The sequence below is a fragment of the Salvelinus alpinus genome, chromosome 30 (assembly GCF_045679555.1).
Source record: "Salvelinus alpinus chromosome 30, SLU_Salpinus.1, whole genome shotgun sequence".
NCBI classification, from domain to species: domain Eukaryota; kingdom Metazoa; phylum Chordata; class Actinopteri; order Salmoniformes; family Salmonidae; genus Salvelinus; species Salvelinus alpinus.
In genome coordinates, this window is record NC_092115.1 from 19084192 (window position 1) to 19098790 (window position 14599).

The 14599-nt window shown below is 46.1% G+C and overlaps 1 protein-coding gene across 3 annotated transcripts in view; it reads right to left on the reverse strand.

Annotated features, from left to right (window-relative positions):
- Positions 1-5141: 5141 nt before the first annotated feature.
- Positions 5142-14599, reverse strand: part of LOC139560503 (5'-3' exoribonuclease 1-like) — a 32864-nt gene continuing 23406 nt past the window's right edge. The window contains exons 27-41 of one of the 3 annotated variants that reach the window (XM_071377360.1): positions 14241-14297; positions 13958-14090; positions 12459-12528; positions 11881-12073; positions 11043-11132; positions 9266-9355; positions 9021-9128; positions 8404-8484; positions 8193-8321; positions 7933-8047; positions 7544-7710; positions 7192-7314; positions 6951-7056; positions 6660-6820; positions 5142-6480 (exon numbers count right to left, since the gene is read on the reverse strand). In XM_071377360.1, coding sequence (XP_071233461.1) covers positions 6157-6480; positions 6660-6820; positions 6951-7056; positions 7192-7314; positions 7544-7710; positions 7933-8047; positions 8193-8321; positions 8404-8484; positions 9021-9128; positions 9266-9355; positions 11043-11132; positions 11881-12073; positions 12459-12528; positions 13958-14090; positions 14241-14297 — 1947 coding nt within the window. In that variant the 3' untranslated portion in view covers positions 5142-6156. Of the gene's footprint in view, positions 6481-6659; positions 6821-6950; positions 7057-7191; positions 7315-7543; positions 7711-7932; positions 8048-8192; positions 8322-8403; positions 8485-9020; positions 9129-9265; positions 9356-11042; positions 11136-11880; positions 12074-12458; positions 12529-13957; positions 14091-14240; positions 14298-14599 lie in introns of all 3 variants that reach the window. The other 2 variants (XM_071377361.1, XM_071377359.1) reach the window with 2 other exon arrangements.

The window sequence follows — 14599 nt, forward strand, 5'->3', positions numbered from 1 at the left end:
CTTTTGGATTCCCTGTGTTTTTATTTCAACCTGAAGTGCCTGATGGATTGGGAGAACAGACAACTGAGTCCTTGGGAATGTGTTGACCGGAAGTAACAATTTCAGCTTTATCTTGAAGATAAAAATATTCCTACAAAGATGTTTTGGTACTGTAAACTAGAAGTTATGGTAATTTCAGGGAAGAAAAATACTTTTAAATTCAGTGTCTCTACCAGTGGAGGCTCCTCAGAGGAGGAAGGGGAGGACCATCCTCCTCAGTGAATTTCATAAAAATGAAAATAGTGAAACATTAAAAAGTTAACCTTTTTTGATTAAACTATATATTCAAATGTCACCAAATAATTAAAACACTGTATTGCAATGAAGTTCTACAGCAGCCTCAACAGCACTCTCTGGGGTAGCACCATGGTGTAGCCAGAGGACAGCTAGCTTCCGTCCTCCTCTGGGTACATTGACTTCAATACAATACCTTGGAGGCTCATGGTTCTCACCCCCTTCCATAGACTTACACAGTAATTATGACAACTTCCGAAGGATGTCCTCCAACCAATCAGAGCTCTTGCAGCATGAACTGACATGTTGCCCACCCAATCAAAGAATCAGATAATTAATCTAGTACTGAAAGCATAAGCTACAGTTAGCTAGCACTGCAGTGCAGAAAATGTGTTGAGTAATTGCGAAGGGAAAAGGTGAGAGGAGGAGAGTGCGTAGATGCGAGAAGAAATTATACAACGAGCAAAGTGATTATGCTGTTTGTATGTGGCTGCTATGAAAGTGAACTGTGTTTGTGAGTGATCAGGGGTGTCCCTTGCCGCATCCTCAGAGCATGCGCAAAGCAGCTGGCTGGTGCATTTACAGACATATTAAATTGTTCCCTATCCCAGTCTGCTGTTCCCACATGCTTCAAGACGGCCACCATTGTTCCTGTACCCAAGAAGGCAAAGATAACTGAACTAAATGACTATCGCCACGTAGCACTCACTTCTGTCATCATGAAGTGCTTTGAGTGACAAGTCATGGATCATATCACCTCCACCTTACCGGCCACCCTAGACCCACTTCGGTTTGCATACCGCCCCAACAGGTCCACAGATGATGCAATCGCCGTCACACTGCACACTGCCCTATCCCATCTGGACAAGAGGAATACCTACGTATGTAAGAATGCTGTTCATCGACTACCGCTCAGCATTCAACACCATACTACCCTCCAAGCTCATCATTAAGCTGGAGGCCCTGGTTCTCAACCCCGGCCTGTGCAATTGGGTCCTGGACTTTCTGACGGGCCACCCCCAGGTGGTGAAGGTAGGAGACATCTCCACTTCGCTGACCCTCAACACTGGGGCCCCACAAGGGTGCATGCTCAGCCACCTCCTGTTCACCCATGACTGCGTGGCCATGCACACCTCCTACTCAATCATCAAGTTTGCAGACGACACAACGGTAGTGGGCTTGATCACCAACAACAATGAGACAGCATACAGGGAGGAGGTGAGGGCTCTGGGAGTGTGGTGTCAGGAAAACAACCTCTCAGGCAAGGTCAACAAAACAAAGGAGATGATCATGGACTTCAGGAAACAGCAGAGGGTGCACCTCCCTATCCACATCAAAGGGACAGCAGTGGAGAAGGTGGAAAGTTTTAAGTTCCTCGGCGTACACATCTCAGACAAACTGAAATAGTCCACCCACACAGACAGTGTGGTGAAGAAGGCGCAAGAGCGCCTCTTCAACCTCAGGAGGCTATAGAAATTTGGCTTGTCACCCCAAACCCTGACAAACTTTTACAGATGCACAATTGAGAGCATCCTGTCGGGCTGTATCACAGCCTGGTATGGCAACTGCACCGCCCTCAACCGCAAGGCTCTCCCACCAAAGGGTGGTGCGGTCTACACAACGCATCACCGGGGGCAAACTACCTGCCCTCCAGGACACCTACAGCACCCGATGTCACAGGAAGGCCATAAAGATCATCAAGGACAACAACCACTCGAGCCACTGCCTGTTCATCCTGCTATCATCCAGAAGAAGAGGTCAGTACAGGTGCATCAAAGCTGGGACCAAGAGACTGAAAAACAGCTTCTATCTCAAGGCCATCAGACTGCTAAACAGCCATCACTAACACAGAGAGGCTGCTGCCTACATAAAGACTCAAATCATTGGCCACTTTAATAATTGGATCACTAGTCACTTTAAACAATGCCACTTTAATAATGTTTACATATCTTACATTACTCATATGTATATACTGTGTCTTATATCATCTATTGCATCTTGCCTAAGCTGCTCGGCCATCGCTCATCCATATATTTATATGTACATATTCTCATTCACCCCTTTAGATTTGTGTGTATTAGGTAGTTGGGGAATTGTTAGATTACATGTTAGATATTACTGCACTGTCGGAATTCGAAGCACAAGTATTTCGCTACACTCGCATTAACATCTGCTAACCATGTGTATGTGACCAATAAAATTTGATTTGTATTAATTCTGCCGATTCTGTTGATAACATTTCTTAAGCTGTTAAACTCTGGCCCCCTCTGGTAGCATTTTAGGCATAATAGTGTATACTACCCTCATAAAGTAAATTGTACTGTTAGAAATGTAAGAACTGTGGAATTCAGATAAAGGTGTCAGAAACAATGCGACTACTACAGAACCCGAGATACAGCACACCAGATCTTTAACCTAATGGTGGCGCTCTAAACATGCGCAAATTCCCATTGGAACACAGACATCTTAAAAGTGCAGGGCTTGTGCAACGTGCCATACCTTAATTTTCCGTCTTACAGGAATGATATACATATGGGACAGCTGAAGTCTCTACCTATCCACTGATGTACATACTGTACATCCTCTGTCTTATTCCCAGTTCGTCCACTAGATAGTAGTAGGAGATCACATGATGTCTCTTGGCCACTTGAAACCAGTTGCGTCTGGTTTCGGTAGTGAGTCACTGTGTAAAAATGGCTGAACGGATTTTCAAGCCTGACATCTTAAAATGACCTTAGCAATCAGGGCTTCCAAGTTATGGAGTTTGTTTTTTAAAATATGACACAGACAGAAGAAGAAAATTTTCCAATTGTAAATGATGAGCTAGCTAAACGGCGCATGTGGAGGATGCATGTAAGGTAATGTGGATGGAGAAGGAAATGCATTGCTTTACAATGACCATGAGGGTGTACCCTTTCCATGCGTACTAAATTTATGTACTTTGGTGACTCTATGAATATGACCATAGCGCATGATTTATGGCCTTTATGGGAGGGAAGGGAGATTCTTATGACATTACCAGCAGTAAGATTTTAGTTTGATTTCCAAAAAGTCAAGGCCTGTAGCTTTCAAATTATATGTCAATTTTAATATTTTCTGATGACATTTTTTGGGGAGGGGTACCCACCAAACTCACCGGGCCCTGTACAGGGTCCAAAACAACCGCTCAGATTTAGCAAACGGAATGAAAGGGGGATAAACATACCTGAATTTGTCCAATAGAAACTCTCGTTGGCAACGGTTGGACTAATGATTACACCTTAGATCAGCTAGATGCAGGCAAGAGTGTGCAAGGCGGTATTGAATGTGTCACTGTCACCGTGATGACAAAAAAAATTCTCTCAACCTGTACACCTACGTTGTAAACGTTCATTCATAAGCTAGGTTGTAGCAACCTCATGATGGGTATAGGGAAAATTAGTGTCATGTATACTGAACAAAAATATAAATGCAACATACAACAATTTCAAAGATTTTACTGAGTTACAGTACATTTGAGGAAATCAGTCAGTTGAAATAAATAAATGAGGCCCTAATCTATTGATTTCACATGACTGGGAATACAGATATACATCTGTTGGTCAAGATACCTTAAAAAAAATGGGCCTTAGTATCTCGTCACGTTATTTTTGTGCATTCTAATTGTCATTGATAAAATGCAATTGTGTTCATTGTCGTAGCTTATGCCTGCCCATACCATAACCCCACTGTTCACAATGTTGACTTCAGCAAACCGCTCACCCACACGACACAAATGGTATGTGTATATGTGGCCGGTTGGATGTACTTCCAAATTCTCTAAAATGACATTGGAGGCGGCTTATGGTAGATAAATGAACATTAAATTCTCTGGGAAAAACATGGGACCAACACTTTACATAGTGTTTATATTTTTGTTCAGTGTAGTAGCCTAAACCTATCGGTGTTGCATTGAGCTGGGTAAATGGAATATGAATGAGTCATCCAATTTGCTGGAATAGAAAAATATTATCATCCTCCCTGATCTTAAATGACACCAACCGCCACTGGTCCTTATTACATACCGTGTTGTGTCCTGTACAATTGCAATACTGTCCGTATATCACGTCAGACCAAGTCATCAATATAATATCAGACAATATTAGAGATTACCGTTAGTATGTTTTTGGATCAGTATCAAAATGGGCATAGAGATTGTAATTTGCCATTTAGAAAAACGGGCCAATAGCGTTAAGTATTCAGACGGTGTTCTATTAGTATCTTGTTTAGCCGATAATAGTGTGTTGTGGGTGGGAGGCTGTCTTGTGATTCTATTACATCCATCTTTAACAAGTTACTCTAAATAAATATATAAATTGTTCTGTCTGACCTGTGCCTATAAATGAATGTACTATGCCATAGTCATGTCCCAACAGACTATGCAGGCTTTAAGTCCAACCCTATTTAAACATACCTGATGAAGCTCTTGATGGGCAGCTGATTAAGTAGGATCATGCTGTGCATTCAGCAGGGTTGGAGTGAAGGTCTGCACACCCAGTTAGATTTCCAGGAGGGTTGGCCACCCCTGCCATACATAGACTGGCCTGAACTCTGCATGAGGAAGACATGCACTGCCCACTGGTGGCCAATAGAGACATGTAAACCAACTGCATTAGCAAAAAATACATGACCAATCTATAGTTAATTATGTACTGGTATGACATCACATGTAAATCAATTCCTGCAAGACATGAGTGGTTTGTAAACACAGTCATAAACGCATACATACAGGTTATGTAATGTAGCCATTTTACAATGTTCACACAGGCATACAGGCCTACTGTACACATGCCTTTACCACTCAAACCCATGACAAAATAAACTGACACACACATTTATCGACGCCATGGTAACAAAAGATTTCTTTATTCGATGGATATGTACAGCACGCCCCAGCATGAAAAGAGCCAGTTCCATAAGTTACTTTAAGATTTGGGGGGATTATTTGAGGGGTTTTCTTATACAAGCTCTCAAATTAATTATGAAAGAAAACAATATGACGTACAACAGGTGTGCTTCGGTACAGATGTTTAAAAACCCACGGAGAGCCAGAACTCAGTAGATCGGCTCACTGTTTAAAGTGGTGGTGGGGGGGGTACAAATCCAAAAACAAAGAGCCCCAAAAGTATGCTCGTAAAACTCAAGCAGCTGTACATGTGGGTTACAAGGTAATGATTCAGCCATGGTACTCTCTGCAACAACAAAAACATTATAGTTTACAAATAAATCCTCAAAAGGGGCCTAAGGCATAAAATCCATAGATTGAAATGTGAGGGCAAAAATATGTTAAAAACAAACTAACAGCAGCAAATCAGTTTGAAATCAAATAAAAATGGTCTGCTTTGGGACATTAGCAGGACCGGTTAGCTGAGTGATCCAAGTCTTAATGGAGGGAAGAAATGTGGGGTTTTTGTGTTACAATGTAGAGAAGAAATGTCAATCATTCTGTCATAGTGATGTGTTTGTGTTGTCTTTATGCGTGTCCGAATACATTTGTGATCCTAAATTTTGCTTGACACAAGTGAGAATGTCGAATTGCTATTTGTTGTGTCAGCGATTAGAAACCATAAAATAGACCTTAAAATACATAATTGTGACAAATGACCTTAATAAAAGACCCAAACATTTGGCTTAAGATGGAGAATACAAACAGAGGGAAAATAATTAAAAGAGATTAACCCCTTGATTACAAGCTCCAAATCATAAACGGACCAACTAGAAGGACACCATGTACCACAGGGTGTGGAGAGACTGGGGACAACAGTGACCCATCTTACAAACATGATACAAACACAAGAAATTTGAGACCAGGACGATGATAATAGCATCTTAAAAACCAACACCTAAGCAGAGGGGGGAAGCAGATCATTCTTGGACTTTGGCCACTTCGAAGTTGACCGCCAGTTTCCTGTGTTTCCTCTTGGAGGCAGAGCTGGGGGTGTGGCCATGGCCTGGGGTGGGGTTCTGGCGTGGCGTCTGTGGCGTGGAGGGGGTCCCAGCCATCTCAGGGGGGTCCTGGGCGGTCTTTGGGGGTGTGATGGGGGCTGCAGGGGGTGCCGAGGGGGCCGGGGATAGGGAGGGTTGGGAGTCAGACTGAGCTTTGTTAATTGGAGCTTGGTTTCTCGCCGTGTGAGCCGCATTGTAGAACTCTTGTGGCTTCTTGCCTGATGACACGCGCTTCTTAGTCACCTGACAGAGGTTAGAATTTAGAGGTTAGGATTGTGTGGGAACACACACACACACAGTTAATAATCGAAAACTGTGTTGAGTTGAACCATATTGAATGTGAACCGTAGAAACAGGTTCTGGTGTGAACCGTAGAAACAGGTTCTGGTGTGAACCGTAGAAACAGGTTCTGGAGCTCCTACCTGCAGGGGGACAAACTGGTTGTGTGAGCCGATGGGGACGGAGGGTGTCTGGGGCCGGGAGCCAGGGAAGGTGCCACCGTAGAAGGGCTGTCCCTGGTGGGGCGGGAGGGGCATGCCCCAGTGGAGAGGACCATACCCCTGAGGAGGGATTAACAGACCACCTGGAGGGAGAACGGGTTAGGTTCACATCCAGTATTCATAAGTATCCTAAAACATAAACTGCACCCAGAGAGGTCGTACTGTTACAGTCTACTTTAGTATCAATATAGACGCCATACAGGCAGGTCTCACCTGATTGGCCGAATACGTTAGGCATGGGTCCCATGGGCGGTCCTCTTATCTGGCCGACCCCGGAGAACAGAGGCGGAGGCATGGGAAACCCAGAACCCACCGAATTCTACAGGAGACAGAGAGGTTAAAACACAGAAGTACAGGAGACATTAGTAAAATACATACACACAATAAAATAGACAGTTTGGTATGCATGTGCACACACACACAGATCGTGCAGAAGTACAGTAGGGACACACACCACACTCACAAGGCGCTGCAGGGCGAAGAGAGCTGCCTTCTCTTTGGCTTCATTCTCAGAGTGACTCTGAGGACCGTGGACAAGCAGACCACTGGAGAGCTTCACCTGACACACCATCCAACCCTGAGAGACAGGAAGACAGATAATGGAGGTGGAGTTAGACCGAAAACAACGGGGAAACAGAGAGATACTGTAGGGACGTTGCTAAAGGATGTGCCCACAATCTCACACTACGACAACACAGTGTGTGTGTTCCTGCTTCATGTATGTGTGTGCGCGCATGTAACATGTGTGTGCTTGCCTACTATATGTGTGTCTGCTACATGCGTGTGTGTGTGTGTGTGTGCCTCACCTGTCTGCTGCGTATGAAGGTGAAGTCAGGTGGGGCCATGCCCAGACCTATACAGATCCTAGCCAGCTCTGAGGCCACACTGGGACCCATGGAGGAGGGCTGGTGGGCCTGCAGGGGAGGGACTGCTGCTGCGGCCACAGGTAACACTAAGTCTCCCATCCTCGCCGCTGAGACAGACAGAGGGCGGAGGTGGAAAGGATGAGGGTAGAAGGAGAGAGAGGGGGTGAAAAGAGATGGCGATATGGGGAGAGGAGGAAGGAGGGAGAAAGGAAAGATGGGTAAGGACGAGAATGAGGAAAAACTGGTTTAATATTTGGATTATCTCCACTAAATCCCACAACAGCTCCACCTGTATCTAAACATGTAGTTAACCCTGTATTTCCACTCACCCACTTTCTTGGTGGCTCTTCTCCTGTTCTGCTGCTGTGTGTTGGAGGAGGAGAGACTAGTGGAGTCAGGGGCAGAGCCAATGTTCAGCATCTCCTTCAGGGCCAGAGTCCCCTTCTACACACAAGAGAACAACCAATCATAATTAGTCTACAACAAACCACAAGGAATGAGCGGATAAATATAATTGAAGAGTTTGATATGGGCCCTGAGTGCACTATAGCATAACACAAACCAGTGACTGTACTAGTCTAGTACCCACCATAGCGAATGACTGCGGAGACAGCGGCTCCTCCGATTGGCTCGTTGGCTCGTTGCCTGGAGGCGGTGCAGTTGGCTCGTTGCCCTTGGTGATCTTCAGGTTGGCGATCAAGTCCTCAAACTCTGTTTGCTGGAGACAGGTGGGTAAGATTGTGTCTGTGTGTGTGTGTGTGTGTGTGTGTGTGTGTGTGTGTGTGTGTGTGTGTGTGTACCTTCTTTGTGGCGTTCTGAGCGGGAAACAGAGTGTTGACATCTTCATTTCTCTTCAGCAGTCTGATACTTCCTGCTGGGCCCTATAAAACAACATGAAGTTTTACACACACACACACGTTGTATTGCTCTCTTTCCCAGACACACATCATATCTCTTACACACACACACACACCTCATTTCCCTTCACAGAACTTACACATTGACATCTTTCAACAATAAAGAATAAGAAAAATCCCTCTCTCTCTCACTTCATCTCCCGATAACATCAAAATGTTATTTAATCTTCACTCATTTGGATTTGTTTGACTAATTTGTTTGACTACACACAGCCTTGTAATAAATAAATAATAAACCCTACACACAGCAATCAGCTTTCACAAAGTGCATTTTATTGACTAGTTTAATTTCCTTTGTAGTCCTGACTCCACTGGCTAAGCTGCCTGCTGAGGATGAGGACCCTGGTCACTGCCTGCCATTGGTCTACAGCTGGAGGTGATGATGGGAGCTAAGTTAAGGACCAAAGCCATGTGGTTCGATGTTTAGAAATGTGGAGGGTTCAAAGGTTAGGGATCTAGGTGCATAAGGGTTCAAAGGTTAGAATGAAATGGTGACTTACAGGTTTGGGGGGTTGTTGTTGTTGACTCTGGGGTTGGTTCCTGCCCTGTTGCCCCTGGAACTGCCCTTCCTGTCCGGGAGACCCTGGACCCCAGGCAGAATTACACGCCTGGGGACAAACACACACAGAGATGTACAATAGCTTTAGTCACACACAAACAAAAACAACAATAAACACTACTACACTCACAATGTGAGTATGGTAACACTTCACATTGACACAGACACACTTATGAATGGACTCACATTGTTTTGTTGCCAGTGGGCTGGTGGTTTCTGGGGCATTCCAGAACTCTGCAGAGACTGCCACACATTACTGAACTCCTCATCTTTACCCTGCACTCACAGAGAGATTGATGTTACACACTCCACCACAGAGAAATGTGGCATTGTAGAGAAAAACCCAAACACAGAGAGAGAGAGAGAGAGAGAGCGAGCCAGAGAGGAGAGAGAACAAACAGAGAGAGAGAACAAACACAGAGAGCGAGAGAGGAGAGAGAACAAACACAGAGAGCGAGAGAGAGAGCCAGAGAGGAGAGAGAACAAACACAGAGAGAGAAAGAGAGAGCCAGAGAGGAGAGAGAACAAACAGAGAGAGAGAACAAACACAGAGAGCGAGAGAGAGAGCCAGAGAGGAGAGAGAACAAACACAGAGAGAGAGAGAGAGCCAGAGAGGAGAGAGAACAAACACAGAGAGAGAGAGAGAGAGCCAGAGAGGAGAGAGAACAAACAGAGATTGAGAGAGAGAGAGAACAAACACACAGAGAGAGAGAGAGAGAGAGACAGAGAGGAGAGAGAACAAACACAGAGAGGAGAGAGAGAGAGAGAGAGAGAGAGAGGGGAGAGAGAACAAACACAGAGAGAGAGAGAGAGGAGAGAGAACAAACACAGAGAGAGAGAGAGAGAGAGAGAGAGGAGAGAGAACAAACAGAGAGAGAGAGAGAGAGAGGAGAGAGAACAAACACAGAGAGAGAGAGAGAGAGAGAGAGAGAGGAGAGAGAACAAACACAGAGAGAGGGAGAGAGAGGAGAGAGAACAAACACAGAGAGAGAGAGGGAGAGAGAGAGAGAGGAGAGAGAACAAACACAGAGAGAGAGAGAGAACAAACACAGAGAGAGAGAGAGAGAGGAGAGAGAACAAACACAGAGAGAGAGAGAGCCAGAGAGGAGAGAGAACAAACACAGGGAGAGAGAGAGAGAGGAGAGAGAACAAACACAGAGAGAGAGAGAGAGAGAGAGGAGAGAGAGAACAAACACAGAGAGAGAGAGAGAGAGAGAGAGAACAAACACAGAGAGAGAGAGAGAGAGAGGGGAGAGAGAACAAACACAGAGAGAGAGAGGAGAGAGAACAAACACAGAGAGAGAGAGGAGAGAGAACAAACACAGAGAGAGAGAGGAGAGAGAACAAACACAGAGAGAGAGAGAGAGAGAGAGAGAGGAGAGAGAACAAACACAGAGAGAGAGAGAGAGAGCCAGAGAGGAGAGAGAACAAACACAGAGAGAGAGAGAGAGAGAGAGAGAACAAACACAGAGAGAGAGAGAGAGAGAGAGAGGGGAGAGAGAACAAACACAGAGAGAGAGAGAGAGAGAGGAGAGAGAACAAACACAGAGAGAGAGAGAGAGAGCCAGAGAGGAGAGAGAACAAACACAGGGAGAGAGAGAGAGAGGAGAGAGAACAAACACAGAGAGAGAGAGAGAGAGAGGAGAGAGAGAACAAACACAGAGAGAGAGAGAGAGAGAGAGAGAGGAGAGAGAACAAACACAGAGAGAGAGAGAGGAGAGAGAACAAACACAGAGAGAGAGAGAGAGAGGGGAGAGAGAACAAACACAGAGAGAGAGAGGAGAGAGAACAAACACAGAGAGAGAGAGAGAGAGGAGAGAGAACAAACACAGAGAGAGAGAGAGAGAGGAGAGAGAACAAACACAGAGAGAGAGAGAGAGAGAGAGAGGAGAGAGAACAAACACAGAGAGGAGAGAGAGAGAGAGAGAGAGCCAGAGAGGAGAGAGAACAAACACAGGCTTACCTTCGGCTGGTGTTTCTGGCTGAGGGCATTGTGGTGCACATTTTTGTTCCCCTGAGTGTCTGCCCTGAGAATGTTTTGTCTGCCGTTCTGCTGCTGAGAGAAACAGAGACAGACAGAGAGGGAAATACAGAGGGCGGGAGAGACGGAGGGAGGGGAGAAAGAGACAGAGGGAGGGGAGGGAGACAGAGGGAGGGGAGGGAGAGAGAGGGAGAGACAGAGACAGGGGAGGGAGGGAGAGACAGGGATGGGAGGGAGAGAGAGACAGAGGGAGGGAGAGACAGAGGGAGGGGAGGGAGGGAGGGGAGGGAGGGGAGGGAGGAAGAAGCAGAGGGAGGGGAGGGAGGAAGAAGCAGAGGGAGGGGAGGGAGGAAGAAGCAGAGGGAGGGGAGGGAGGAAGAAGCAGAGGGAGGGAGAGACAGACAGGGAGGGAGGGAAAGACAGACGGAGGGAAAGACAGATGGAGGGAGGGAAAGACAGACGGAGGGAGGGAGGGGAGGGAGAGACGGGACGGACGGACAGACAGGAGGGAGAGGCAGAGGGAGGGACAGACAGACAAAGGGAGGGAGAGACAGAGACAGAGGGAGGGAAGGAGGGAAAGACAGACGGAGAGAGGGAGGGAAACGGCGAGAGAGAGAGAGGGAGATGGCGAGAGAAATGTTGTTTCCATCAAGACATACAGAGAGTGGGAGATATGGTGGGAAAATGTGAGAAACAGAAAGTTGGAGGCGATTCACTAGGATCTATTCTGGTTTAATCAAATGAGTGGGAGATTTAACCCATTCTTATTTGAGTGTGTGTGACATGAGTACAGGTGTAATTTGCTCTACTCCAGTCCTACCGGTGTGGGTATGAAGGGTGAGCGTGGTGAGTGGTTGAGCCCAGACAGCTCTTTGTTGTGTGCGTGGTGGTGGGAGGAGGGCTGGGGCTTGACGATGGCGGTCAGTTTGTGGGAACCCTGCTCAAAGCGGCATCCATGGCTCAAGTTGATTAAGGCACACGGAGGCAGCCTGTAGCCACGGCCCGACGCACACCTAGTCAGGCAACAGACCACGGTCAGGCAGAATACAGTCACCCAACAGACCACGGTCAGGCAGAATACAGTCACCCAACAGACCACGGTCAGGCAGAATACAGTCACCCAACAGACCACGGTCAGGCAGAATACAGTCACCCAACAGACCACGGTCAGGCAGAATACAGTCACCCAACAGACCACGGTCAGGCAGAATACAGTCACCCAACAGACCACGGTCAGGCAGAATACAGTCACCCAGAACAACAGTCAGGTCAGACAACACACAAAACACAGGTACTTGACATATAAAACACATAACCTAAAAGAAAATATGTTTTTGAGTCAAGGCCTGAAACACTTAATAGACCTACGTGAAACAATGAAACACAGACAGACTGTACCTGATTGTAAGTCCCCCAGCAAACTCTTCATCAAACACAACCTCATACAAGACCTCAGCCTCCCGATCAGCTGCCACGGGAGAGAGGTTAACATCGGTTATGATACGGCTCAAACACGGTGGTCGTGTGTTTGTGTTTATGAGAGAGAGAGACGTAACAGACAGTGGGTGTGTTGTATATGAGAGTGAGAGAGAGACGTAACAGACAGTGGGTGTGTTGTATATGAGAGTGAGAGAGAGACGTAACAGACAGTGGGTGTGTTGTATATGAGAGTGAGAGAGAGACGTAACAGACAGTGGGTGTGTTGTATATGAGAGTGAGAGAGAGACGTAACAGACAGTGGGTGTGTTGTATATGAGAGTGAGAGAGAGACGTAACAGACAGTGGGTGTGTTGTATATGAGAGTGAGAGAGAGACGTAACAGACAGTGGGTGTGTTGTATATGAGAGTGAGAGAGAGACGTAACAGACAGTGGGTGTGTTGTATATGAGAGTGAGAGAGAGACGTAACAGACAGTGGGTGTGTTGTATATGAGAGTGAGAGAGAGACGTAACAGACAGTGGGTGTGTTGTATATGAGAGTGAGAGAGAGACGTAACAGACAGTGGGTGTGTTGTATATGAGAGTGAGAGAGAGACGTAACAGACAGTGGGTGTGTTGTATATGAGAGTGAGAGAGAGACGTAACAGACAGTGGGTGTGTTGTATATGAGAGTGAGAGAGAGACGTAACAGACAGTGGGTGTGTTGTATATGAGAGTGAGAGAGAGAGACGTAACAGACAGTGGGTGTGTTGTATATGAGAGTGAGAGAGAGACGTAACAGACAGTGGGTGTGTTGTATATGAGAGTGAGAGAGAGACGTAACAGACAGTGGGTGTGTTGTATATGAGAGTGAGAGAGACGTAACAGACAGTGGGTGTGTTGTATATGAGAGAGAGAGAGAGACGTAACAGACAGTGGGTGTGTTGTATATGAGAGTGAGAGAGAGAGACGTAACAGACAGTGGGTGTGTTGTATATGAGAGTGAGAGAGAGACGTAACAGACAGTGGGTGTGTTGTATATGAGAGAGAGAGAGAGACGTAACAGACAGTGGGTGTGTTGTATATGAAAGTGAGAGAGAGACGTAACAGACAGTGGGTGTGTTGTATATGAGAGTGAGAGAGAGACGTAACAGACAGTGGGTGTGTTGTATATGAGAGTGAGAGAGACGTAACAGACAGTGGGTGTGTTGTATATGAGAGTGAGAGAGACGTAACAGACAGTGGGTGTGTTGTATATGAGAGTGAGAGAGACGTAACAGACAGTGGGTGTGTTGTATATGAGAGTGAGAGAGAGACGTAACAGACAGTGGGTGTGTTGTATATGAGAGTGAGAGAGAGACGTAACAGACAGTGGGTGTGTTGTATATGAGAGTGAGAGAGAGACGTAACAGACAGTGGGTGTGTTGTATATGAGAGTGAGAGAGAGACGTAACAGACAGTGGGTGTGTGACCACTCACCTCCCTTGATGCCGATGATGGTTCCTCTGAGGCCGAGGGGGACAGAGAAGCTATCTCTGACATTGACCACCCGGTCAAACAGGTGGTACTCTGCATCCGGGTCAGGGACCACACCGTGCTGCTGCTCTAAGGGCTGGAGAGAGAGAGACACACAAACTACAGGATTTAGAGAAGTTGTGTGTGTTGGACCAATATGGAGGTTTTAATGTCCTTGTCACCCACTATATGACACAGACAAAGTCCTACATTTTCCTCTCCACACACAGGTAAAAGACATTCTCACCCTGAAGAGTAAATGTGGCTTCACGGTCACACGCACTTTCTTGCTGCTCTTCTTGACCTGAGAAACAGAGGGAGGTAAGAGGGACTACAGAAACACTAACAAAAGAAAGTCAATGAATCATTGACAGTGAAGGAAGGGCTTGCTGAGTAGTGTGTCCATCTACCTTATTCCCTGACAGAAAAACAAGGGTAGAGGTGATGGATACATAGAAACACAGAGTAGGAGTAGACAGATTATTATTTTCTTATTTCACCTTTATTTAACCAGGTAGGCCAGTTGAGAACAAGTTCTCATTTACAACTGTGACCTGGCCAAGATAAAGCAAAGCAGTGCGACACAAACAACAACACAGAGTTACA